Source organism: Eubalaena glacialis, chromosome X (assembly GCF_028564815.1).
Source record: "Eubalaena glacialis isolate mEubGla1 chromosome X, mEubGla1.1.hap2.+ XY, whole genome shotgun sequence".
Lineage (NCBI taxonomy): Eukaryota > Metazoa > Chordata > Mammalia > Artiodactyla > Balaenidae > Eubalaena > Eubalaena glacialis.
Window position 1 is genome coordinate 137,488,823 of NC_083736.1, and position 15,792 is coordinate 137,504,614.

Genomic DNA, 15,792 nt, shown 5'->3' on the forward strand with positions numbered 1-15,792 from the left:
GGGCAAAAAGGTGGTGAGGATGTAGAATGTGGACGTGGGAAGACAGTAAGCAAGCAGTGTAGAATCACGGGGATTTGCATGTTCCCAGAGGCTGCTGGGCAACCGCAGTCAGGCAGCGGGACGATGGCTACCCACTGCTCTGGAAGACCTCTTGTTGGGCTGTGATGGAGGCCAGTGGTGCCCAAACTTGCAGGTTCTTGCCCCCAGGAGGTTCATAAGACACATCGTAGAGAATGTCCAAAAAGACCCGTAGCATCTCTTCTATTTAATTTTTCCAATAAATAATAATTGTAATCATTTAATTAAAAACCTATCAATTTTAATTTAGCCTTATTTAAATACATTTTACTTATTTAAAAATTCTACTTGTGTATGTGTGCTATAAAGTTCAGATTAGTACATGCGTGTGACATGTAAGCACACACATGGTGAGGGTACACACTCAGGGTTTGATTTATGTCAATGATCCAGAAACATTCAGAGGCCATAGCTCTAGGCTGTTCTTTAGTCTCAGTTCATAAGCCATTTGTGTGTGTGGACTTGGTGTCCCAGAAAGTCTGTACCGTCCCTCTCAGATGGGTTGAGGTGTCCTGACGGAAGCAGGCTGGCACAGGCGAGAAGGCCGAGCTTGGCACACGCTGTGTTGAAGACTGCAGTTTGCGCAAGAGCAGCGGTGCTGTCGCTGTCTGAGGATGGGGTAAAACTGGCCACAGGGAGAAGGGGGGTGGGTCAGCTGGAAGAACTGGGGATGGAAAACCTAAAAGATGTGTTTGCTCTTGAGGAAACCTGCGTTTTGATATTCCAACTGGACGGGAATTGGTGCCAGGGGTCAAGGAGAGCAAATGTAGTTAGAAGGCTGCTCCCCGCTATCATCAGTCCCTTCAGTCTTCCCTGAAAAGCCAGAGTGGGCGGGTGGGCTGTCCGACATGAAGGAATTTAGAGGCCTTCCCTGCAGGAAAAAAGGGGTGGCTAAATTAAAGACAAGACAATGTTTGTAGTTAGTTTACGGGATTAATAATTTACCCCAGAAGAGAAGGAAGGTCTCTACGAATCAGTCAAGGATATCTAGTTCCAAAAGAAAAGTCATCTGGACCGACAGAATAGATGGCACAAACGATAGTGACAGCTAAAACAACATCCGTGCACTTCAGATGGGAGACCTGCCACCGTCCTGCTAACAGGGTCACAGTGATGACCCTGAAAAGTGTGCCTACCTCCCGCTCTCCAGGCAGGGGCCTCCAAGTAGACCATGTGATAAATCAGCACGCATGGAAGGCATATTCTATACAAGCACAAGTACGGGATGCATTTGGTATTGACCGGGAAATGTAGTGACAACTGGCGTTTTTGTATGCCCAGCAACAGGTCACGGCCCCCGAGTTTTCTTTGGGGGGCCATCCCTCCTCCATTCTCGGTACACAAGGTTTGCATGAGGATGACCCCAACACTGGCCTCTGGGGTGGGCACAGGCCCAGAGGTAGCCAATCAGAGCCACACAGATTGAGACAAGGATAAACCCATAATCCAATCTGGACCGATGAGAGGTAGTTCCCGGGGACTTGGGCTGGAACGACTGGCAAGGTGGGGGCTCTTTTCTTGCTGGGGTTGCTAACCTGGGACATCCACTGTTGCTCCCCCTGCCTGGGGAAGACAGCATGTTTGAAAAGGATGCAAACACAAAGAAAAGCGGAGCCAAGAGATGGAGAGCCCGTATCCCAAGGACATTACTGGAGCTGGAATCACCCGTAGGCGTTGGGGTCTGCTACAGGAACATTAAGCCTCCCTCCCCTGTCATTCTGTATTTATTTTTGCATATGCCAGTTGAGTTGGGACCCTGTCACTTGTAACTGACGATGTCTTAACTCCTAAGGGTAGGCCTGGGGGACAAAACCCTGGCGGAAGGGGACTGCAGGATGTAGAAAGACGTACCTCCGCTTTGGGAGGTCGGGCGGGCTGCGTTCCACACCACTGCCAGCATCCTACCTGCGTTGGGCCACGTGGGGGATAAAGCTGGCCTGCCGTTTCCACCTGTGTGACTCTGGCGCACGCAGTGAAGGTCTGGGGCAGGTCAGCTGGCTCAGCAGTTGTATAAGAGGCACCTCCCAGCCTTGCGGTGCGGCCCTTCGCTGAGATGCGTTTCATTTGGGGCGAGCGACTAACCTTGCGGGGCCCTATTCATCTGGCTGCTAACCTCCCAGCTCCAGGGAACTTTCCTGAGCACACCAGGGACCATTTATCTTCCGTAAACGGGGCTCACCAGCAACCAGCAGCACTTGCTCGCTAGGGTTGATCACTGTGGCAGCCCCACTGGGTACATCTAGATTCATCAGACCAGTCTCTCTACTTTGGAGGATGTTGAAAATGTCCATAATAGAAGGTTTAAAAAATGAATACATGTATGATACTATAGTGGTAAGTACTCGTCATTATAAACACTGTCAAACGCACAGACTGTACGACGCCAAGAGGCAGCCCTGATGTCCACCCTGGGCTGCGGGTGGTGGTGACGTGTCAGTGGAGGCTGGGTATGCGGGAACTCTGGACTTTCTGCTCAACTTTGCTGGGAACCTAAAACTGCTCTAAAACAGGAAGTCTATTTAAAAATGAAGACACATAAAGCTCTCGGCACAGGGTCAGGCTGCGTCTCAGCTTCTGTGAACACCGTCTCCCAGGTAAGCAATCCGGGCCCTCCTCACATCTCCACTTCCTGATCCTTCGCAGCCATGGCTATGGCCTCACAACCACAGCTTCTCCTCCCGGGCCGTCCCTGGCCTCTCTCTCCTCTTCTGCCACCTCCTTAAATACTTTCATTTCCTGATGCCGTGTTCACACTCTGGCAGCACCTAAGCCCTAGAGGGGGGACCTGCAAGTCCACTGCCCCCGCCACGGCCCCCTTAAGCCTACCTGGCTGGCGCCCCGATTCCTCCACCTGGGAAGTCCCAACCACCTTCTCTCCTTTTTGTGACCCCAGACCATTTCTGCACCCTCATGTACTTTTCCAGAAAACTCCTTATAGCTTCTTGCTGGTTCTCACCCCTTGCAGGGAAATATAACTGCAATCTGCGAGAAATGCCAAATAGCCCTCGTGACTCGGCCTCTTGCTGGCCTGATTTCAAAGGCATCTAACACTGAGCACTGCGGGGGAGACACACGAGCTCCTGCGGGAGGCCGGGGGGAGGGGAAGCTCCTGGGTTGGTTTCAATCCCCATCCCGGTCCCTATAGGCCTGTGCCGTGTCTAAGGGCAACGCTACAGGGACGCCCGCAGGGGGGCCCCTCTGCTCACCACCCGACTCCCCTCTGAATGCACCTCATTCCATCGGGGGCCACCAGTTTATTAAGACGTCATTTAGAAAGCGGGCCCTCTGACAGACAAACCGCAGGAGCTGCCACCCGCCGCGCTAGGAACTGCCATCGGGCTGGCGACCTCACTGCCCGGCCGGCCTGGCTCCCAGGCAGTCACCCCTTCCCGCGAGAGCAAGGCAGGAGGCAGCCAGGCGCCGGGAGTGGCCACCACGTTTGGCGCAGCAGAACGAATCACGCTGGAAACAGGACTGGCCTGCAGAGCAGCGACCCACTCTGGGACGGAGAGGTTCCGGAAGATGCCCCGACCTGCCAGGCAGCTGCTATCAGACTTGGGGCCGCAGGCGCTTGGGACTTGGGTGGGTGTTGGCCGGCAGAGCAGCTTTAGGAAAAGGAGACGGGTACCTGGGGTCCCCAGACAAAGCGCCACGGGGCCGCAGCGCAGCCCCACCGCTGGGCATGGTCTGGTCACTGGTCACCGCCTCGTAGCCCTGATGTGCTGGGGCGGAGCGCTCCTGGCTGCGCGTGGGGTCGGGCCTCAGCGCTGTGCCGGCGCCTCCTCCGGCTGGGTACACACAGCCTCACTGAGTCTGGTCCTCGAGCTTGGCCTCTAGCTGGCCGTGGTCCTCCTGGGGATGCAGCCTTCCATCTCCAGCGCCTCGGGCCAGCCTTCGTACTTATTGGTGTGCTTACTGTTCTTCACGTGCTGCGGGTCGGTGGGGGCAGGAAGGCACGGGCTCAGCCCTCGGGCACCAGGGCCAGACAGAACTCTCTGTCCCTCTGTGCTGGGGTCAACCGAGCGTGCAGCCTCGGGCACCCGCCACCTGTCTGTCCCAGCGCCTCAGCGTTCTCATCTAAAGATGGCAGCAGCTGCCCTGGCCTGCCCCCTCGCAGGTGGGGGGGGGTCACCTTCTTTGAACGTAGGTGGGCCTGGCGCGCGCGGGGAAGGGAAGCAGGGGTGTGTGTCCCTGCCCTCACCAGCCCTCAGGGAGCCGCTGGAAGCTGCGGGAAGAGCGAGGCCACAGGGGGCGTTCCTCCTCTGGGGGCTGAGCTGCTCTTTTGGCAGCCGGAGCCTTCCAGAAACTGGCCTAACAGCCTGTTTGCCTTGTCCTGCTGTGGGGAGCAGGGTGTGCAGGGTGAACTGGGGTGCTGGGTTTTGGGGGGATGGGACGGGACTGAGCATCCTGGCAGGCAGGATCTTAGTTCCCCGACCAGGGATTGAACCCGTGCCCCTTGCAGTGGAAGCGCAGAGTCCCAAACACTGGACCGCCGGGGAAGCCCCAGGAGCATCTTAAAGACGTGTGGGCTGCTGTGTGTGTGGGTGCTGGGCGTGAACAGAGGGGACCTCAGAGGATGCAGGCCGGAGGGGAGGGCAGTGGGGGTCCCAGGGCCTGCGCCCATACCTGCTCAAAGGGGCTCTTGTTCTGCACACCCTTGGCCCCTACAAACACCCAGCTGTCCCGGAAGGCCAGGTCCTTGACATTCTTGCTGCCCAGATCGCTGAAAAGCTTCCTGGTCTCTTCATTCATCCTGCCCCACAGAAGGAAGAGATATGAGCCGTGACCACAGAAGGGTGAGGCCTCGGCCAGCCTCGGCCATTACTTACTTGGTGGCTGGGTCATCGTAGGAAGCCACAAACACCAGGGTGCCTTCATGCAGCGGCCGGATAAACTTCAGTAGATCATTGACATCTGGGGGGACAGTTCCCATGGAGCATCAGGCACCACTGAGCACCCCTCCCTCACCAACCCCTGTTCCCCAGATGGGGAAACTAAAGTAGTGATCAGGCCAGGGACACACCCCGGCCAGGGTCGCTGAGTGAGTGCAGGGACCAAATGGTATAAGAAGCCAGGGCCAAAGCCCTGACCGTACACCTGTCCTTCTCCCCGGCTTTTCTGAACCCAAGGAAGTGCTCAAGACGCCCCAGCGAGCGGACAGAGGGAGCAGCTTTCAGGGGGAAGATGCCGTCTTTCCGCCCACAGTCGGAAGGCGGAGGCCGCGGCTTGACTCACCTCCCGCCCACATGTCGAAGGCGCGGGCCTCGATGAGCTCTCCGCTTACCCCTGGTCGGAGGGAAGGATGGGTGCTGCTGGAAGCTTCTCACCTCCCCCCATATTCACGCCCACCGTGCCCCTCGTTCAGACCGCTGGGACCCACCCGAGGCTGTGGAGCTTCTGCTCAGCACTGGGGGCCCTCCAGGGGCTCCCCATGAAGCAGCCTCCCACCTCCTGGAAACTTCCAGTTCTTCACTGCTGCCACGCTCTCGTCCATTGGGTCACCTCTTCTGTGGAGCCTTCAGCTCGCACAGACCCCTTCCCAGGCCCCGCTGGGAATCCCTGGTGGCGGCAGGTCACGGCTCAGCTTTGCCTCTCCGCTCCGTGGGCAACTCACCGTTCACCAGGGCGATGTTCAGTCCCCGGCCCACGTTGTCCTTGACGCTGCTCATGAGCCTAGCAGGGGGACAGAGCCTTCCAGTGGCACGTCTACCCTGCTCGACCCCGGTCCTCGCAGACCCAGCTCCCCTCCCCACCCCCGCCCGCCTGAGGAGCTCACATCCTGTCCTCCAGGCAGATCTTGGGTCCAATGACGTTGGCAGCCCCGCTGACCATGCGGAAGGCCAGGTGCTCCTCGGGACATGGCTGAGGCAGGCCGCATTTGTACTTCCTGGCCCTCGGCTCTGGGTAGGGACAACAGGGGTGACCCATGGGCCTGGCCCTGGGGGCACCCGAGACCTGAGAGGGGGAGGTCAGGACCAGCCCATAGGGAGGAATGAGTGACCACAGACCAGGGGACTGGCGTGGGGTGGGGACGTGGCTCAGGCCAAGGAAGGGGCACTTCCATGGACACTGTATCCCTCTGGGGCTGGCCTCAGGGCAAGGTGACAGGGACCCCAGGGAGGCTCTTCGGCCACTGGTGGGAGAAGAGAAAGGAGGCAGGAGGGCTGGCCTGGGCTGTGGCCCCACCGGGAACAGAGGACAGGAGGGAAGGAAAGCCGCTGGGAGGGCAGGTGCAAGGACCCCGTGGAGAGGGCACGAGGAGGTTGGTCTCTATTACGAGGTGACCTGTGTCCCCACAAAAGATGTTCTCAAGTCCCAACTCCCAGGACCTCAGAACGTGATCCTCTGTGGAAATAGGATCATTGAAGTTATAATTCGTTAAGATGAGATCATCCTGGAATAGAGTGGGACCTAAATCTAATGACACGTGTTCTTATAAAAGACAGAAGAGAAGACACAGACACGGAGGAGAAGTCCTTGTGAAGATGGAGGTGGAGATGGGAGGGAGGCGGCCACAAGTCCAGGGACACCTGAGGCCACCAGAAGCTGGCAGAGGTGAGTAAGGGTCCTCCCCTGGAGCCTCTGGAGGGAGTGTAGCCTTCCAACACCTAGATTTCAGACTTCTACCTTCCGGAACTGTGAGAGAATACACTTCTGTTGTTTAAGCCACCCGGTTTGTGCTACTTTGTTATGGCAGCCCCAGGAAACTGGTACAGATTCTGATACCAAGAAGTGGGGTGCTGCCATAATAAATCCCTAAAAATGTGGAAATGGCTTTGCAATTGGGTAATGGGTAGAGGCTGTAGAATTTTGAGGTGCATATTAGGAAAGGCCTAGATTGCCTTGAAGAGACTGTTGGTAGAAATATGGACATTACAGGTGATTCTGGTGAGGGCTCAGAAAGAAGAGAGAGGAGCAGCAGAAAGAGCTCCTGCGGTCTGGGATCACGCACGTACCATCGTGACCAGGCTGTCGATGGAAATGTGAATGCTAAAGGTGCTTCTGGTGAGCTCTCACACAGAAATGAGGAACATGTTACGCGACACTGGAGGAAAGGCCATCCTTGCCATAAAGTGGCAAAGAACTTGGCCAAATTGTTTTCTACTGTTTTGTGGAAGGTAGAACTTGTAAATGCTGAACTTGGAGATTGAGCTGAGGAGATTTCCAAGCAAAGTGTTGAGGGTTTCTCCTTGCTGCTCACAGTAACATGTAAGGGAAGAGAGATAAATTGAGGATGTAACTGTTAAGTATGAAGGAACCAGAATGTGAAGATCTAGAAAATTCTCAGGCTAATCATATTGCAAAAAATGAGAAAGCAGGCTCGGGAGAGCACACCAAGGGTGTGGCTGGACAACTGTTGGTAAAGAGCTGGGCCGTGTGACCTGTGGACCAACTCAACCATGTCAGCGGAAGCCAGGAATGGAGAGATGAGGTTATCCAGGAAAGATCTGGAGGACTCTCTTGTCTTACAGCTTAGACCCTCATGAATTGCACAGGAGATCAACAAAGTTTTTGAGAATTTTATACCAGTAGAAACACTGCCAGCCTGGACTGAAAGGGACAGAGAAAGGACAGAAGGGAGGAAGGATGATCCCAAGGGCAGAGCAATGGTTGCAGAGGCCAGAGTTGGCTCAGGCCCAGAGGGAGGGTAGGATCGTCCCCTACGTTCCAGATCCCCCCTACCCCCACCACAGGCCCAGGGATTCTTATGTTTTGAAATCGAATGGATCTGCCCTGCTGGGTTTGGGACTTGCTTGAGACTGATGACCCCTTTATTCCTTCCAATTTCTCCCTTTTGGAATGAGAATATCTATCCTATGCCTGTCCCCCTAGTGTATTCTGGAAGCAGGTAACTTGTTTCCTAGGCTCACAGCATGCAAGCAGCTCCAGTGGGCTGTGACAGCTAGTTTGGGGACGGATGAATGGAGAAGAGAAACCCTGGAGGGCTGGGGACAGGCACGCGTGTCGCAAAAGTGGTAAGAGGGGTGGGCACAGGGGAGGAGCAGGGAGGTGACAGGAGCCTTACCTGCAGTCACTGAGTTCTCTGGGCCTGTGGGTACAGAGAGTTGTTTCTGTTAGTGTGGACCTTTCCCAGGGCCTACAGCAGGGCAGCCTGCTCCTATACTGTGAAGTCAAGGTGGAGGGGCAGTCAGGTTCAGGGGCCAAGGGCTAAGCCAGGCTGACCTTGGCACGTACGTCCCTGCTCAAGTCTAAATGATGTTCAGATGCAAAGCTCTCTGCTCCAGGAAAAGGGTAGATCGGAATTGCAAAAAGTACTTAGGTGATGTGTCACCAGTAACGAGGTGTCGAGTCCCCTCCCCATCTCAGAACCCAGCGGAAAGCCTGCAGGGAACAACTCGGGAGTCATCCCCAGTGTTCAGCAGAAGCCCCCCTGCCCCTCACGCGGGCCCCAGTGAACAAAGGATTCTAATTAGCGGGGACTGGCATTTCCAGCCGAAGCAACTGGGTGGTAGGGGGAAGGCTGTGCCGGATGCCAGGAGGCAGACCGAGGGCAGCTGCAGGTGCCCTGCCAGGAAGAGACAGCAAACCCAGGCCACCGCCACCCCCACCCCGAGCCTCAGGCTGCAGGCCCAGGCGGCCGTGCCGGGGACCTCGTAGCGGGGCGAGGGAGAGTCCCACACTCACTGGCGAAGAGTTGCTGGATGCGAGGAAAGCCACCGCCAGGCCCACCAAGGAGGATGCTGGCTACGAGCCAGGTGAGGCCCACGGTGATGACCAGGGCCACGATGCGGAGGGGACCTAGAGACATGACAGACACGGGCAAGGCCTCCTCAGGTGCCAGCGAGCTCCCGAACGACCCCAGGGCCTCTCATGATCGGATCTCCCCAGGCACTTGGGAAGAAGTGACGGGAGAACAGGAAGGTGGGAGCTCCTGGCGGGTGAAGGAGGAAGCTGAGCTCCAACTCCAAGGCTCAGCTTGGCTCTCCCTGGCGGTGTGGAGGGGCCTCCTAACCTCCTGCTTCTGAGGCTACCAATGTCTTTGAGTCCCTGCCATCCTGCCCCCCTTTCTCCTGTGCTGGTGACGGAGGCGGTTCCTACTCCTTTGCAAGGCCAGGCAGATCCTCCCTTCCCCTGCTGTGAGCTGGGCGCCGAGCTCTCCGCCCTGCTCGGCTTTCTTGGCGTAGCGGTCACTTTGTCTTCCTCTTTCCCCTCTATTTTCAACACCTCCCATCCTCAGAAAACGCGGGAGGAGAGGCCTCCTTCGGAATCACATCCGCAGCCAACGGCGGGGCTCTGCGCCCTCCCTTCCTCTCCCTGCCGGCTCCTCCAAAGTCCTGTGCGCCGGCTCCTTCCATAGGCTTCCCTCCCCGTCTCGCAACCTGCCCCACTCTGCCCTTGCCTCCATTACCCCCGCAGGACGGCTTGTGGCCAAGGCCGCCTGGGGCCTTCTTGGTGCCAGCGCCCCGGGTTACCTGTTGGCCCTAACGTCCCTTGACCCTCAGGTGGCCGCGCAGGCTGAAGCCCTCCCGCGGAAACCCTTCTCGGCTGGCTTCTGGGGCAGCACCCTTGAACCCCACCTGGATGCTCCTCATCCTTCTTGCTTAGATCGTCCTCCTTGACCCTCCCCTGAAAAGCTGGACTTTCCCCAGCTCCTGTCCCACAGTGTCCTCTCTGCCTTTACCCTACTCTCCGTCTCCTCTCCTGCCTCGACTCTACCTAGAGGTGCCCTGCTCTGCTCCCAGCCTTGAACTAACCCTCACGAGCACTGACTGTATGTTACCACTCCAGCCCTGACCACTCTTGAGGCCCCACTCTCCCAGCCAGTTCCTCATGGGTCAGCTTCTCCGGGATACATTCATAATGCTTCAACTTTAGCAGGTATGACGTCCACCCGCCAACCTATCCGTCCCCAAGCCCCCTTCATCTTAGCAGTCCAGGCGACAGCAGGGCTGGCACTGGGTTCACATCTAACCGCAGGGCCACTGTGGTCAGCTTCTCGTCTAAGACCACAGCCTCGCCCTGTCCACCCAGCCGCCGTGCTCCCTGGAGCTCTCTCCCACAGCTCTGTTTCCAAACAGCGGCCAGTTATCCCATTTGGGAGAAACCTATTATCATAACCCCCATCTCACAGCTGAAAAGAGAGCTGGGAGCTGAAGTCCTCAGAGGTGAAAGGATTTGCTCCAGGTCATAGAATGAGTGTTTCTGCAGAGTCCTCTGTTTCAAAAACCAAACCCAGGGACTTCCCTGGTGGCGCAGTGGTTAAGAATCCGCCTGCCAATGCAGGGGACACGGGTTCGAGCCCTGGTCCGGGGAGATCCCACATGCCGTGGAGCAACTAAGCCTGTGCGCCACAGCTACTGAGCCTGTGCTCTAGAGCCTGTGAGCCACAACTACTGAGCCCACGTGCCACAACTCCTGAAGCCCGCGCGCCTAGAGCCCGTGCTCTGCAACAAGAGAAGCCACCGCAATGAGAAGCCCGCGCACCGCAGGGAAGACCCAACATAGCCAAAAATAAATAAATAAAAAATAAATATATGTATATTTAAAAAACCCCCAAACCCCAAACCCCAAACCCAGTGGTCCCACCACCCCCGGCCCTTCCAGACAGACCTCTGGACACCTGGGCCTCCAGCCAAGTCTCCTTTCCAACTCTCTCCGGTTCACTGTGGAAGCCACCCACCTGCCAACCTCATGTCCACTTCTCCCGCTGGGGTGGGGCAGCCGTCAGGTGCAGCGTTTGTGGACCGTGCGCTCTGGGGGGCAACAAAGCGGAAGAGCAGGTTTGGGTGGGGGTCAGGGATGATGAGCCCGTGCTGGGTCCCAGCTGTGGGGCGGGCGCGATCGGTGCACCGACTTGCTCGTCCAACTACCTGGCCAGGCTCCTCGGGAAGGCGGAGAGAAGCCCGGCTGGGACCAGAGGGGCCTCGGAAACCTGGAGGCTCACGATCGTGCCCACGGGAGCCTCTGGGCCTGGGAAGTGGAAGTGCTTCTCCCGGACGCGGGCGTGGGAGGCCCCAGCTCAGGCTCCCCCCGGCCCCCCGGGCCTGGAGGTCGGCGACGCGGGCCGGGCCGGCCAGAGACTTGCCTGGCGGTGGGGGGAATGCGAGCTCGGTCAGGGGCAGCCCCGTCAGGCCGGCTGCCCCGCTCTGCTCGGCGAGGCGAGGCGAGGCGAGGAAGCTCCACGGCGCGGAGCGAGAGGCCCGGCAATGGCGGCCCAGGGCGGTAGCACGGCCCGCAGGCCCCACCCCCGCCATCGGTTGGGGCTGGGCGACCGGCCACCGGGTGGGAGGGGCCCGAGCCGGCCCCACCCCTGACGCACGCTCCGGCGGAGCCGCGGGGCCGGGCTGCCAGGCTGCCAAGGGGAGGGGCCCTACTCAGCCCCGCCCCCGAGGTCTCCTCTGAGACTTCGTTCAGGCGGGGGAGCCCAGCGTTCCCAGGCTTTGAGGGCGGGGCTATGCTCTTGCCCTAAACTCGGATTTCTGAAGTTTAGGAAGGGGTGGATGGATCTGGGGGCGTAATTAGACATTGTTTCAAAGTTCAAATGTGTGCCTTTTCGAAGCCCGGAGGGACAGAAGCGTGTACGGGAAACGGCAGAATGCGAAGAGCCCGGGGTCAGCAGGCTCAGCCTTCCGCGGTCTCCCTTCACAAAGGCGCCCCCGACACCGCCCAGGGCACCCCGATCACCTCCCGCGCTGGGAGAGCTGGGGCCACCTCTGTCGCCTGGACCCGTCTTTCTGGACGGCAGCGGCCTGGCGGCGTGAGAACCACTGAAACATCCGTGCCCTTTGACCCAATGACACCACTTTCCGGAAACCTTCCTAAGGAAAGAACCCAGAATACAGAGAAAGTCGATAGAGCCAGGCAGTGACAGAGCTCTGGTTAGCCCCCAGGAGCTTCTACACTGGCATTCACAACACTCCCTCGTTCTCCCTAACAAGATCAAGGTGATAAGTTTCAGGCCCCTGTGCTGCTGTCACGGGTTGGTATTTGAGTTTTGTCATGGAATTTGGGACCAGAAATAGTACTGACCATTTGCCAAATTCTCACATATCTGTGAGTACCAAGCCCTGGGCACCGTGCCCTCCTTAGTGCTCTTCCCTGTAATGCTGGCAGTTGTGGTGCCCAGTAGGCGAAGCTCCTGCCAGGCACAGGGCAGCGGCCAGACGTCTAGTTCTTAGAGGACAGTGTTTACATCTTGCTCAGAGCAGGCATTTTGGAAAGACTGGTTTAATGAGCCCCCCTGAGGGCCCAGAGGCACATTCACCAACCCCAGGGGCACCACCCTCGAGAGGGCCAGAGGCCTGGGATTCATCCCAAGCCTTCTGTGCCTCAAGGGGCAGCTTTGTTTCTCCAGGAATGTTTTTCGATGGGGACTTGGAGAGCATGAGACCCGCCTGTCATAGATCCTCATGGCCCTGCCCCAGTGCGGGCACCCAGCGGGAGATGGCAGAGAATGTAGTTCCCACAGCTGCGGCGCCAGTTCACCGTGTTTCCTTGGCTCCTCGTGTCCCTGCCCAAGTGTAGGCACCCAGAGCCCGTGCGCTCAGCTGATGCCTCGTTCCCCTCTCAGTGTAGACCCCGAGCACAGAGTTGTCACTTGACAGTGCTCATGTGGGCCTGCATGCTCATGCCCCTGTGCCGGCACCTCCCGCCTCTACCCCTGAGTAGGCACCCAGAGCTGAGGTGACGGGCGACTGTCCTATCGCGGGACCTCTTGCCTATACCCTAGATTAGGCAATCGGATCTCCGGTGACAGCTGAATGCCCTCACCTGAGGCCACCTCTGCCACAGTGTAGGAACCCAGAGCCGAGGTGACAGTGAAATGACCTCTCCGTTCCAGTGTAGCTACCAAGACTTGTGCTTGTAGTCGACTCACCTCACCTGGGCCCTCACGTCTCTGCCCCAGGGTGGCTGCCATCGCTGAAGTGCTACCTGTGTGCCCTCACCTGCCCCTCATGCCTTTACCTGAGGTTGGGCCTCTAAGCCTCGCCCTGGTCCAGGCATCCCACAGTTAAATGTGAGTTGAACGTCGAAACCTGGGCCCAACGCCTCTCACCCAGTGTAGGCACCCAGAGCTAAGGGGGCTGTTGGCTGTCCTCGCCTGGGCCCTCCTGCTCTGTCCCACTGTAGAGATTCAGTGCCAGTTGAAAGCCCTCAGCGCCAATGTTGCCACCCAGAGCTTAGGTGACAGGTGTCTTTCCTCACCAGTGCGTCGTGTCTGTTCCCCATCCTAGGGCCCCAGAGCTGTGACATTTGTCTCGATTCAGCGAGGCCCTAAGGACTATGTCAGAGATGAGGGGACCGGTGACTGTCCTCACGGGGTCCCTCATGCTTGTGGCTCCAGAATGGAGGTGACAGCTGAACGTCCTTACCCGGGACCTCATGCTTCCTCATTTCAGGCTCCTAGAGCTGAGGTCACAGCTACTGTTCCTCTCAGGTCGCTCATCTCTGTCATCACAGGCACCCGGTGTCAGGTGACAGCGGGGCATCCTCACCAGGGCCCTCCCGTCACTGCCACAGGGTAGCACCCAGATCGGAGGTGTCCGTTGATTGCCCTGGCCTGGGCCCTCTGTCATGGTGGGGACACTCAGACAGATGGGGAGGGTCCCCCCCACCCACCCCTCCCTCCCTCCCTCCCTCCCTCCCTCCCCACAGGCGGTTATCACATTTTGGGGGCCCAGGAGGAGCTGGGTCCCTCCTCCACTTCAGGCTCCTGCCCCTACATGGATCTTCTGTGCTGCTGAGTCCCCCTCGGTGACGCCATGCCAGAAGGTTCCCCAAGGGGCCTGGGGCCTGGGAGGACCATCCCCAGCACACAGCTCTACTGGGTCCCCCAAAAGTCTGTAGGCGTCTGTGGGGCTCTGTGAGGGGGCTCTGAGCACCAAGACCCCAGTGGGGTCAGGAAGGGCCCCCTGCACCTCCGTTTATTTGGTTTTTATCCCGAAGGTTTGAGGTCATCCTCAGGCCCGGATTTTGAGGGTTTGAGGTCCCAGGACTGGGCCAGGGACTCAGCTGCCCCTTCCCCGGGAGCAGCACAGCGCCCCCTGGTGGTGAGCAGAAGGCCCGGCTGCGGCTCCCAGGACCCGCTCCATCGCGTTCCGGGCCACCATCTCGGGGTCTGGTGCTCTCGTGCCATCCTGGGCGACTTACGGCCCCTTCTCCAGGCCACAGGCATCGGGAGGACCAAGGCCACTGCCCCCCCCCCGCCCCCAGGCTGAAGCCTGGCCTGTAGTCCTGTCCACGTGGGGCCTTCTCAGCTGCTCTGCGTGGACCTGGGCCAGGAGGCACTGCGGGATCCGGATTCCAGCCGCCCCTGTCCCAGAAAGCCCCTCCCTTCCCCGTTCACCTAGGTCTACGTGAACTCTGTGGTCTCCCTCCTGCACAAGCTGGAAGCGGCACGTCCTCCGGTTACAGGAGGGGTCGGGGAGAGCGGGGATGGCACCTGGGGATGCAGCCGGTGTGCAGGGTGGGACTCACCACCCTAGCTCACGGGACAGGAGGCGGCCAGCCCCCACTCGAGTTCCTTCTCGTCTACTTACTGCTCCTGCAGAGTCCTGGGTGGGAGCCGCCGCTCTGCCCCCAGCCCCAGGGGTCGTGCAGGAGTTAAGGAGAGCTGGTTGTCAGCGTCAGGCTGAGGAGAGGCCTCCGTGATGGGAGCGAAAAGCCCTGGACAGTTGCCTTCAACAGTGGGGGTGGGGACAGGCGGGTCACAGGCCCAGCTGAAGGGAGGGGCCACTGGCCAGGTTCTTGCCAATGGCCTGAGGGCCTGGCCCCGCTGCCGCAGAGCGTCCCGTCCAGGGAGCCCTGAGCCCTGCCAGCTGTGAGGCCCTGGGGCATGGAGTCCGCCTGCCCGGGGCACGCATTGGGCTGCTGGCTCGTTCCCTCCGTAAGACGTACCAGCATCTGAGTCTTTCGTCTGTTCGTCTGGTTCGGGTCAGCCGCGCCTACCAGAACCCAGGCTGTCCCCGGTGCTCGGTGAGAGCGGAGCCGGGGGGAGGGCAGGACAGACGCCCAGGGAGCGTGCTCCTATTCAGAAGTGGGGTGTGTGCAGACGTAATCAGGTTAAGGTGAGGTCATCCTGGAGGAGGCTGGGCCCCAAATCTAATATGACTGGTGTTCTTGTAAAGGGAAAACAGAGCGAGACAGACACACGGAGGAGGATGTCATATGAAGACACAGAGAGACCAGAGTGACGGGTCTACGTGGCCAGCTGAGCCCCTGGAGGGCGCTGGCCCTGGAGCTCAGCCTTCCGGCCTCCGGCACTGGGAGAGGATACCTTTCTGTTGCCTTAAGCTTCCCTGCGTGTGGCACTTTGTTACAGGGGTCCCAGGAAACACAGGCAAGGGAGGCTGGTGAGAAGGCCAGCTGTGCACCTCTCTGCGGTGCCCAGGGTGCGCCCTGGACTTGCCCCTCCCCCTTGGCATCTGTTCCCAAGTCCCTTAGCCACTCCTTCCTAAATACTTGTCGCCTCAGTGGGCCGGCAGTGCCCCCTGAGTGCCCTGGCTGGGGCAGGGGCACTGCCTGGGGAGGGAAGGGGAAATGAACGTGACCTGTTCTTGTGCCCAAGGTGGTCTCGTGACAAAGTTCTAGGGTGCAGGGCAGAGAGGAGGGGAAGGCCGGGCTTGGTCAGGACTGAAGGATACCCACGTTCCCGCCCGAGCCAGCGGCGGAGGGAAGTGGGTGGCGGGGAGAGGCGAGGGCTGGGGCCCGTGGTCGCAGGTGGCAGGAAAGAAACAACCAGGGGACAGGCAG

At 58.9% G+C, this 15,792-nt stretch overlaps 1 protein-coding gene across 3 annotated transcripts; it reads right to left on the bottom strand.

Moving 5' to 3' along the window:
* Nucleotides 1–316: 316 nt before the first annotated feature.
* FAM3A (FAM3 metabolism regulating signaling molecule A) lies at nucleotides 317–11,329 on the bottom strand. 3 transcript variants are annotated; one of them, XR_009698904.1, is made up of 11 exons: nucleotides 10,911–11,329; nucleotides 10,721–10,793; nucleotides 8,725–8,838; nucleotides 8,105–8,128; nucleotides 5,855–5,978; nucleotides 5,693–5,751; nucleotides 5,314–5,364; nucleotides 4,908–4,992; nucleotides 4,705–4,831; nucleotides 3,707–4,007; nucleotides 317–949 (listed from the first exon to the last, which is right to left on the bottom strand). XR_009698904.1 is itself a non-coding variant. In XM_061178446.1 (10 exons), the coding sequence occupies exons 1-10, from the start codon at nucleotides 11,292–11,294 to the stop codon at nucleotides 3,912–3,914; spliced, it is 1,137 nt and encodes a 378-aa protein (XP_061034429.1). In that variant the 5' UTR covers nucleotides 11,295–11,329; the 3' UTR covers nucleotides 3,318–3,911. The 3 variants fall into 3 exon arrangements, 2 of the variants coding, with proteins under 2 accessions (XP_061034429.1, XP_061034430.1); XM_061178446.1 differs by lacking the exon at nucleotides 317–949 and having other exon boundaries at nucleotides 3,318–4,007; XM_061178447.1 differs by lacking the exon at nucleotides 317–949 and having other exon boundaries at nucleotides 3,318–4,007; nucleotides 11,126–11,217.
* Between the last annotated feature and the right edge of the window lie 4,463 nt (nucleotides 11,330–15,792).

Excerpts from the sequence above, each read along its gene's own strand:
- FAM3A (XM_061178446.1), bottom strand. The coding sequence starts at position 11,294 with ATGGCGGGGGTGGGGCCTGCGGGCCGTGCTACCGCCCTGGGCCGCCAT. Across the intron at positions 8,839-10,720 it reads AGTGGACATGAGGTTGGCAG|GTCCCCTCCGCATCGTGGCC; the intron begins GTGGGTGGCTTC and ends TCATGTCTCTAG. Across the intron at positions 5,752-5,854 it reads ATCTGCCTGGAGGACAGGAT|GCTCATGAGCAGCGTCAAGG; the intron begins GTGAGCTCCTCA and ends TCCCCCTGCTAG.